Consider the following 10,875-nt stretch of genomic DNA (forward strand, 5'->3'; position numbering starts at 1 on the left):
CTGTGATTCAGAATGGGGTTGAACTGGGTGACCCTTGAGGTCCCTTCCTGCTTTAGGATTCTATGTATCCCTGCATGGTGGGGTTGGATTGGGTGGCCCTTGGGGTCCCTTCCAACCATGAGTCTCTGTATCCCTGCATGGCAGAATGTTGCAATAGGCGGAAGAAAGGAAGGGAAAGAGTTCAAAGGGAGGGGGCGTGGATGGAACGCCTGCCCGATTTGCATGTCGGCTCTGATTGGCGGGGATTGGTGGGGGCGTGGCGTCGTGGTGGGTGGCGAGCCTTGGCTGGCAAAGGCTGCTCAGTGGCTGGTGGGTCGCCGCAGGAGAGGGAGCGGTCCAGAGGAGGCTCCGGATGCGGAGTAAGTCAGGCACCGCTTGCAGAAAGGAAGGGAAGGGAGGCGGCTGGGAGACGCCCTGCAAAGAGACACGGCTCTTGCAGGGCTCCAGAAGGGCCAGGTTTGGGGGGTTTGCTTGCATTGCTCAATAGCTGTCATTTTGGGGGAGGAAAGCACTCTATGCATGCTCAGAAGCCCAGTTTCCTGCTGTCATATTGCTCAATAGCTGCCATGTTTGGGGGGGAAAGGCACTCTGTGCATGCTCAGAAGTCCAGATTGCTGCTGTCATATAGCTCAATAGCTGCCATTCCCTTTGTGCATGTTCACAAACCCAGTTGGTTGCCATTCTATCACTACCTAGCAGCCATATTGAGAAAAAGGCAATCTGTACGTGCTCAGAAAGCCCAGATTGCCTCTCTTATATTGCTCAATAGCTGTCATTTGGGGGGGGAAAGGCCCTTTGTACATGCTCAGAAGCCCAGTTTGTGACCATTCTATCTCTATCAAGCTGCCATACATGCACTATGCATTTTCAGACACTCAGCGCTAAGTAGCTGTCATGTTTGGGGGAGGGGGAGGCACTCTGCGCATGCTCAGAAGCCCAGTTTGCCACCGTTCTATCGTTCTTTCATGCCTCTCCTTCCCATTCCTGACCTCTGCCTTCTTGACCGCAGTCTCCTTTCAGATCAATGTTTGATCCAAGGAAGAGGAACTCTTTATGGCTTCCCAGGTGCTTTCAGACTTGAGCTCCCAGGATCCCAGACCAAGGTGGCATCAAGGGACTGAAGTCTGAAACATCTGGAGGACTAGAGTTTGGGAACCACTAAGTTGAATGAACATGTTGAACATGAGTCAACAGTGTGATGCGGCAGCTAAAAAGGCCAATGCGATTCTAGGCTGCATCAATAGAAGTCTAGTGTCTAGATCAAGGGAAGCAATGGAGCAATGGATGCCAGCTTCAGGAAAAGAGATTCCAGCTCAACATTAGGAGGAACTTGCTTGACAGTGGAGTGCGATGGAGTCTCTGTCCTTGGAGGCCTTTAAGCAGAGGCTAGATGGCCGTCTGTCGGGGATGTTTTTGACTGAGAGTTCCTGCATGGCAGAATGGGGTTGGACTGGATGGCCCTTGGGGTCATTTCCAACTCTATGATTCCGTTCTATAGCCGCTGCGATCTTTTCTGTCTCCTTGGTTTTTGTGGATGGGGATGTATGTTGATCGTTTCCGGTCTGTCAGCCATCATTTTGTTTTCCGTATTCAAGCGGGGTTCGGGAAAGGAAGAGGCACTAGGGATCACATTGGAAATATGGATAATGGAGCGCACTGGGGAGTTCCAAAATAAAACCATCATGCACTTTATGGACTATACCAAGGCCTTTGACTGCATAGATCATGAAAGGCGATGAAATGCCCCTAAAGAGTCCCCTATTTGTTTCTATGCGGCTCTTGTTCCAGTCTCTTCTTTTTTTTCCTTTTTGGAAACAAACACTAGATTTACAGTGTCAGCGTTTTTTGGCGACGACGCTAGCAAAAGTAAAGCCCTCCCTTTAAAACGCATAAACACACACACACACTTGCACACTCCATCTATCTCACCCGGACCATAAACCAAGCCATCTGGCAACCAGGTTGGCCTGTTCCCATCTGTCTTGGCTTGCATTTCCACAGCCCTCTATATTTGGGGAAAGGAACCTAGCAGCTAGGAGTTATGTGTGTGTATGTGTGCGTTGTGTTGGACTGTTGACAACAAGGGTGTGGTTGAACAGGGAAGGTTGTCATGCAGTAACTGTAAACTCTCGAGTTTGCGGTGGATTGCATTGCCACCATACTCCCCAGGAGAGTCCTCTTCTAGGCTATATAAAGACTTTTGCAAACATGCCTCATCTTTCGTTCCCCTCCAGCTTTCCAGATTCTTGTACCATCCCTTGTTGTTGGGTTGTATTTTGCACAACAATGCACTACTATTGCATGAGGAGGATGGAATAGTTTTGTATCAGGACACTGCATTGGGGCCTGTGGCACCCGTGTCGCGGTCCGTACCAACAATACCTGCCCAGGGCGGTGCTTTGTAACTTTAGACCTGCGTAGTAGGAACTATCTTTGGCTGCAGCTCGGCTGTGAAATGGATCCCGAAGGTCTGGCAGAGAATAACTGGGCATGGCGCATACCTGGCATAGCGTTGGTTGGTGGCTGGGGAGGATGGATGGTGTACATATGGGGTGGATCTCCAGGGACCGTCACAGATTTGGAAGGGGAGGATGAGAAGATGTAGATAAAATGCTTAATATGTTGTAGGGCAGGGTTCAGCTTCCTTTTCCCTTCAAAACGTCCGGGTCTTCTCTGAGACCCAGAAGAGCTGTTCCTGCCAGTCAGAAAGTCCTAGGCTTTATAGGGCCCGAACAGACAGGCCAAAATAAGGCTGCTTTGGGTCACTTTGGTGGCATGCTGTTTAAATGACACATGCATCTTAAGAGGCCAGAAGCCGCGCCAAAGCTGCGCTCCTTTGGCATGGCTTTTGGCCTCTTAGGATGCATGAATCATTTAAACAGCATACCTCCAAAGTGACCTGAAGCAGATTTATTTTGGCCTGTCTGTTCAGGCCCATAGACACACATACAGACTCTTTGGGGTTTGTATGCCGGAAAGGGAAGGGGACACTTTCTCGTTCTTTATCTTAGGCAGCAAAATGTCTTGGGTCGGTTCTGTCAGAGGCATAATGTTTCCAAGAAGGATGCACTGTCGGTTTGTTGAGAACCAGTCTGGTTGGAGCATAGGACTACAGACTCTGGTTCAAATCCCGGCTCGGCCATAGAAAGCAGTTGGGTGACCCTGGGCAAGTTGCACTCTCTCAGCCTTAGGGAAAGCAATGGCAAACCGCTTCTGAAGAAACTTGCCAAGAAAACCCCATAATAGGGTTGCTATAAGTTGGAAATGACTTGAAGGCCCACAGCAACAATGGAGAGGAAGGCAGAGATGGAGGAAGACCATGTTACAGGTCCATCATTTAAAGGATAACAAACCAATTTTGTTCCAGAACCAAAACCAGTTGCTATACTGGTGGGTTTCCTTCAACCACAACACTTGCTGTGCAATGTGGGACCAGTCACATATATTCACAACCTGAAGGCATATGGGGAAGATAAACTAAGGAGAAGGAGCTATATGCACCAAAGCGGACTGGGCATGATAGGAATTGTAGTCTGGCACGTCTTTGGTTGTTGCTGGGATGGTGGGTACTGGTCCAAGAAATTGGACATCCGTTTGCGTCTTGTTGGGTATTAAAACGATTCAGAAACCAAGGACAAATCTGTGAAGCTGCCCAGATTTTTACAGCTGTGTAGTGGCTTCTTCCAAGGAGTTAAGATTTTCTTGTTAACCGTCCTCAAGTTGACTTCTGCTTCTGGTTGCCCCATGAATGAGAAACCTTCAAGTCACCCTTTTATCAACGGATAGTATTTCCAGTCTCAGGACTATGGCTTCCTTGACTGTGTCCCTCCATCTTCAGTGTGATCTTCCTCTTTTCCTATTGCCTTCCACCTTACCTAGTGTTATTGAGTCATGTCTTCTCATGATAGTCCAAAGTACAACCGACTCCGTTGCGTCATCTTGACTTTTAGGGAGTGTTCCAGCTTGATTTGCTCTAGGATCTGTTTATTGGGTTTTTTATCAGTTCGTGGTATCTGTAGTTCTCCCGCACCGTTTTCTTCCTATCTTCCTATCAGCTTTCTTCACTGTTCAGCTTTCACAACCATGCATAGAAATGGGAAATACAATGGCATGGACCGTGCTAACTCTAGTATCCCATGATATGTCAGGATCTTGTCTACTTCTTTCATAGCTGTCCTCCCAAGTCCGAGCCTCCTTCTGATTTCTTGACTCCAGCATCCATTCTGTCAATGACTTTTGGAACATCATGAACTTATTTCAGTGCCTTCGTGCTCCATTCATTCGTGAGTGCCTTCCTTCTTACAGTTTCCCATTGCTTTTGAGGGCAATCCAGACTTTTAAATCTGGGCCACACCAGATGTCTAGACTCAGTCGCGGACTCACACTACTATGCCACACTGGATGTATCTTATTTCTTAAGATCACTATAATAATAAAGCCGTATGTGTGCAAAGGGATCTTGTTGCACCTTGAAAGAAAGACGTTGTTAGCATGAGCCTTTGTAGACATGAGTCTTCTTCCTCAGATGCATGTTTTGGAGACTGCAAAACTATCTTCAGAGGTACGCTCAAGTCTACAAAAGCTCATGCTATCAACCTCTTTCTTTCAGTTAGTCTCAAAGGTGCTACAAGATCCCTTTGCTCCCTGGTTTTCCAGACTAGCACAGCTATGTCTTTGAATCAAGAAGTATGTAAGATCTTTGGTAGAGAGAGAATGGGCATGCTCCGTCCAGCTTAGGATGGTGCTCCCTCGGGCCCTTGGCATAGTTTTTGGCGTCACGCACGCCTGGCTCTGCTCCAGAACAAATCAGGTTGCTTTTCTGCTAATGAGGACCGATGGCCTTTCGACAGCCTTCCCTTTCTGCTGAAGCTCTGGCCGGTCCATTCAGCGGCTGCTTTTGGACACCTGCTCCGTCAGCAGGATGCTCCACTTGGTGCCAGGGCCTTGCCAGGGGCTTAGACAAAAGGGCCATTTCACCCGCCTTGCCTGCCCCGTTCCGCATGGGCTGCAATATGCCAAACTCCGCTGATTCAGACCCAGGCGTGCCAGTTGTCTCTTTTTTACTCACTGAATCAGATAGGGATTGCACAATTCTAACTTGGGTGCTCAGCTGCATGCGGTTACTCTTTAGGATAGGGGTTGCCTTTGGGACTTTGCATGCATGTCTTTACTCTTTACAGTTGTATGTCTTTCATTTATTTCTTCATTCATTTGTTTCATTTATATGCCAAATCTCTCTGCTGGTTTCAGTGTGGCTTGTAGTCAAAATTCAAAATGGAATGCTTATTGTTTTCTTCCATCTCTTTTTCAGAGCCATTGCAAGAAGGTGGAAATATCCCCCAGCGCGAGACGGCTTGAAGTTTCTCTCCGTTCGGATGCAGGCAAGCGTGAACTGACCTTTGAGAAGATCCGTATGTTTCTCTCTTCGGCCGTGCATCTCTGTCTGCAAATGAGCATCAGCATTACATAGCTGCTCTGGAATCCTTCCCTTCCTCAAACTACAGATCTTGACGCCGCACAGCAACACATCCTAAGCCTCCTTGTTGTTGCTGGTAAAGAGCTCTGGAAATCTGATCTCACGAGGAAACTGATCCTATGGACAACACTTAATTTCTCCAATGTGATTTGTGAGCATTTGACACCTCAAAAGACTGCTGGTCCAATTGTATCACAGCATTCCCGATTTCATTTTATTTCTGATGGGTAATACCGGCACCGAGTAGCATCTTTTCTTCCTTACACCCTTTGTTCCTGTATACGTTTATCGCCAAGATGTCCACCACCAAAGTACCAATTTATTTGAAAAGGGGAAGCCGGCGTGGGAAAAAGGAGAAGCTCCGTGACATCCTTTCTTCGGATATGATCAGCCCGCCGCTGGGAGATTTCCGGCACACCATCCATATTGGGAGCGGCGGGGAGAACGATATGTTTGGAGACATTTCTTTCCTCCAAGGGAAGTTCCATCTCCTGCCGCGGTCCGAGAGCAACCTGAGCCCGGATGCGGACGGCCATTACGTGGTACCCTTCGAGTTCTCCCGGACTGCTACCATTTCGGGTTATGAACCCCCATCTTTGGACATCCCATCCCCTCTCCTGAAGAATGCCATCTCTCTCCCTGTCATTGGTGGGCTTCAGGCCTTAACCTTGCCTTCTGCCCAAGCGCCACCGAAGCCGCCTCGCCTCCATCTTGACGACAAGAGTCCTTCTCCGCCCCAAATGGTTGACCCTACCCAGAACCAAGCCAACGGCAGTAGGACTCTGGATCTCCAAGGTGCCACCAACGGCAAGTGCGTGGCTTCTCTGAATGGCTTCACGGAGGAGGAGGACAAAGATGAGGCCGTCATCTTGTCCCACGCAGGCTCACTGCTCTCCCTCCATGTGGACTTGGGTCCGTCAATTTTGGATGATGTTCTCCAGGTGATGGACAAGCATCAAACCAGGGAGGCAGCTGCTCCGTTGCGCGATTCCAGCAGGAAAGAAATCCTGACGTGAGGAAGAGGACATTCAACAAACGGGACTCGGGACGTTAACAAACACAGTGTTTTGTAAATAACAGAGTTTGCTGCTGTGAACTTGGACCACCTTGACTGGTTTGTGTGAACATGTGTGACATCTTTGGGTGCAGCTTCACTAATTCCTCCCCACCGACACTTTTGCAAAGAGCTAGCTTGCCATGTACAGCTACCTCTCCCTCAAACATGTGCCAAGGAAAGTTGACTTTTAAGTGGGTCCCTACCCAACACGCTCCCTACAAGGTGTCCCCTAACCTATCTTCCCCATTGCTACTGTGTACCTATATTAGAAACAAAGCAATAAATTCACAAGCACTGGTGAGCTATCACTTGCCAGCGAGAATCACAATGGTATGAATGGGAGAATTCAAAGACATAGCCATGTTAGTCTGGAAAATAAGTGTGCAAAGGGATCTTGAAGCAGCTTTAAGACTAAGTTGAAAGAGAGTAGTTGGTAGCATGAGCTTTCCTAGACTTGAGCCTACTTCGTCAGATGCATGTTTGGAGGGGAGAATCCAGAATCCACTCTAAGCATGCATCTGAGGAAGTAGGCATACAATTTCTTTCAGTTAGACTCAAGATCCTTTTGCATAATGCTATGAGTATGGATCGAAAGGCTAAGATGGGGGAAATGTCCAGTCCAGCAGCTTTGATGAATGCCAGTGGGGATGCTGGGTACCTGTGTTGGGATTTAAAGAGGAGTTTGGTTGTGGGTAAATTCTTACGTGGGTAGTATGGCCATGTAAATTAATATCAGATTTGTGAAGTTGAAGGCTTTCATGGCCGGCATGCATAGTTTTTTTTGTGTGTGTGGGTTTTTCAGGCTATGTAGCCATATTCTCTAAAAGAATTTATTCCTGATGTTTTGCAAGCATCTCTTACTGGCATCTTCAGAGAACGCTGGCATGGAAGAGAGTGGGGTATATATACTTCCATGCCAGCATCCTCTGAAGATGCCAGCCACAGATGCTGACGAAATGCCAGGAATGAACTCTTCTAGAACATGGACACATAGCCTAAAAAACCCACAAAAAGCTAATATCAGATTGCTGTCTAGGAAACAGAAAGAACTGGCTTTCAGTCTTAAATCATAGGATTACAGCTGCGGTGGACAAGGAGTGTTTAAGAACCACCTCATACCAAACAAAACTATCTGTTTGACCGGAGTGCCATTTTCTGAGATAGGAGTAGGTGGTTTTGTACCTTCCAGATGTTTTGGGCTACAAACCCCAGCCAGAATGGCTACCAGTGCTCTGCCTCTCTCTGAGATAGCCTCAGGCATGACTTCTTGTTGTTGTTGTTGTTGTTGTGTGTCTTCAAGTCATTTCTGACTTATGGCGACCCTATCCTGGGGTTTTCTCGGCCAGACTTGTTCAGAGGAAGTTTGCCATTGATTTGCCCTGAGGCTGAGAGTATGTGACTTGCCCAGGCTTACCCAATGGGCTTCATGGCTGGGAACTGAACCCCAGTCTCCAGAGTCATAGTATGTTCCAAGCACTAGACTCCGCTGGCTAGTCTAGTTATTGGCCAAACTCTCCCTTCTCAGAATACATTTTTCTCACGCAGAATAACCCACGTTGTTCCTAGTTTCCACTTACACAACTTCCAGTTAAGTAAAATTCAAAGATCTAGCTGTGTTAGTCTGGAAAATCAGTATCCAAACGGATCTTGTAGCACCTTTGAGACTAACTGCAGGAAAGAAGTTGGCAGCATGAGCTTTCGTATACTTGCGCTTACTTCCTCTGATGCATGTATCTTCCATGCTTCCTCACCATTGGCTTTGCTGGCTAAAGCTGATGGGAGCTGCAGTCTCACAACATCCAGAGAACATTAGGGAAGAATTGGGGCTTAGACAGCGATGAACTCAATGGACCAACGGACTGATTTGCCTTGGATCGAATACTTTAGCGTAACTAGACTATAATTCCGTTCTCATTTTCTGTTTGTTGTTCAGAGGAGGCCATTGCCAAGCGTCCGCGCCTCTCTTTTCATGCGTTCTGCGTGCACTGGTTTCCCTGCGTCATCCTTTCTGCCGTAAAGCTTTGTTCCGCAGGACTCGCCTTCGGGGATGAATAAATAGTGACTAACTGAACCAACAAAGCTTAGCATTGTCCCCAGGCAACCGTCACTTTGGAGGGCATGCTTCCCCCCTCCTGCTAGCCATCTGTTATTGCAAAGGCAAGGAGGCCGGCGTCTTTGCAAGGCACTCTATAATGTAAGGCCCACTGTTCCACCAAATGAGGAACGAAGGTGAAGCTTGGATAGGACTTTCTTTGCCTGGGAGCGAACCCTAGTCCCCTTTTCTGATAAACTCCTCTGTTGAAATTGCTTCTTCAAAAGAGCTCATTCAAAGGGTGATGGGCATTACGCCTCCAGAGATTAGTGGACCACAGCTCCCATCATTCTCAACCATTGACCATGCCGGCTGGGAAGGATGGGAGTTGTTCCAAACGCCAACGTTAGGAAAGAATGCAGTACTTAAAAAGTGGGCCAAAACACACATCCAAAAGCCTTCTATGTACAGCCAAAAAAAGCCAAGTGTGGATTTCCTGATAATATGTCTCTGCTTGGTCTTTGTGTTGGAATTGGAAATCACAACCCAAAGTTTTCCCCAAACCTCAACAATTCGCAGGGAAAAGGTGGGGTTTTCTGAGTGATTTGAAATTAGAAGGGGGCACAATTATCAAATGCAGAATAAAGTCTTATGGCACCTTAAAAATCAACATATTTTATCTACTGTAAGTTTTGTTCCAGCATCAGTTCCCAGAGCAAAGCCTTTTCAAGCCCTTTTTGTCCATCTCTCCACAGTCCCTTTTCACAGTCTTTTGTTTTCCTGATGGTAGGCAGCTTTTATTGTTCGGTCAAACAAACGTGAAGCAAGATTCTGGAACAAGTCATATTGCGTTGGGCGAAAAAGCCGGTCTGATCCCAATAGGCCGACCCCCTCTGCTTCCCTTGCTGATCCTTGCGCAGACCAACTTTGGATATGATGGATGCTAACGCTACAGTAGTAGTCCAGTGATGTTTGTTTTTAGGGCTTTTCTCATCCAAGTCAGAGGCTCAAATAGGGTTTGAATGCAAGAAGAACCATGGCCCTTCCATTCTCCTCACTTCCCCTAGTTAGTTAAAAGGGGATATCATATCACCAGTTCTAGGCACCACAATTCAAAAAGGATGCTGAGAAACTGGAGCCATATGTCCAAAGGAGGGCGACTAAAATGGTGGTCTAGAAACCATGAAACCCTATGAAGAACGCCTTAGGAAGCTGGGGATGTTTAGCCTGGAGAAGAGAAGGTTAAGAGGGGATATGATAGCCCTGTTTAAATACTTGAAGGGATGTCATATTGAGGAGGGAGCAAGCTTGTTTTCTGCTGCTTCAGGACTAGGACCCAATGGAGCAATGGATACAAGCTCCAGGGAAAGAGATCCCAGCTCAACATTCGGAGAGTTGGTGGTTCCTGACGTTTCACTGGCATCTGTGGCTGGCATCTTCTGAGAAGATCGTAAGGTGCCAGCGAAACATCAGGAGCAAACTCCTCTAAAGGTGTCAGTGTTTGGATGTTGTTGAGTTTGCCATATGGCCAACACGGCTACCCCAAGATATGCATCAGACGGATAGACAAAAAGGAGGTCATGATGATGGCCCTGTGCCCACAGGATTTGAAAAGAGGTTGAGGATAGCTGGTCTTGGAAATGGTCTCATCCATCGGGTCGCCATAAGTTGGGTTCAACATGAATAACATCCAATCTTGACCAGTCTGTAGTGGAAAGATCTATTCTTTATTAGCCACCAAATCTAAAATGGAATATCAAGTGCAATGGCAGCTGAGCTTTACATGCAAACACCAGGAATAGGATGGGAACCCACCTTGCAGGCTTTCTAGAGCCAATGTGCCTTTGAAACCTTGCAACATTTAACTGCATTTTGCTTGTCCCAGTATGGATGTGATAGGGTTTGCTGAGATGTTTTCTAGAGGCATTATTTTACTTATGACAGTCCAGAATACCAGACCGTACGGGCTTTTTGGGTCTGATCCGGCCCAGTGCGCATGTTGTTGTGACTGCGCTGAATTTTTCTAGCAAGGCTCATCCTCTTCCCTCCAAAGACAACAGCTGCATAATCCCTAAAGGAAATAAAAAACCGTGCGCACGGAGCATGGAAATGTTGGCTTTTGCTCCTCGCTGGCTCTCCGCCGTGCCAAGAAGCTGTCTCCGCCGTGTGCAGCTGGGTTGCGCAAAACCCGTGGCGTGACGTCCATCCCGCGATGGAGCAATCCTCCACTTCAGCCAAAAGAATGGTGTTGTTACCCAAGAGAGACACGGCGCAAGAAATATCCCCGGCGCATTTAGGCATCCGTGTTCT

The 10,875-nt window shown here is 47.5% G+C and overlaps 1 protein-coding gene across 2 annotated transcripts; it reads left to right on the forward strand.

The window, feature by feature from the left end:
• Nucleotides 1-310: 310 nt before the first annotated feature.
• CDC42EP2 (CDC42 effector protein 2) lies at nucleotides 311-6,899 on the forward strand. 2 transcript variants are annotated; one of them, XM_089483502.1, is made up of 2 exons: nucleotides 311-359; nucleotides 5,312-6,899. In XM_089483502.1, exon 2 carries the CDS (start codon nucleotides 5,773-5,775, stop codon nucleotides 6,490-6,492), a length of 720 nt encoding a protein of 239 aa, XP_089339628.1. In that variant the 5' UTR covers nucleotides 311-359; nucleotides 5,312-5,772; the 3' UTR covers nucleotides 6,493-6,899. The 2 variants fall into 2 exon arrangements, with proteins under 2 accessions (XP_089339628.1, XP_089339629.1); XM_089483503.1 differs by lacking the exon at nucleotides 311-359 and adding an exon at nucleotides 3,726-4,283.
• The last annotated feature ends 3,976 nt before the right edge of the window (nucleotides 6,900-10,875 follow it).

This window comes from Sceloporus occidentalis, unplaced genomic scaffold (assembly GCF_023333645.1).
Source record: "Sceloporus occidentalis isolate IW3139 unplaced genomic scaffold, rSceOcc1.0.p SCAF_20, whole genome shotgun sequence".
Lineage (NCBI taxonomy): Eukaryota > Metazoa > Chordata > Lepidosauria > Squamata > Phrynosomatidae > Sceloporus > Sceloporus occidentalis.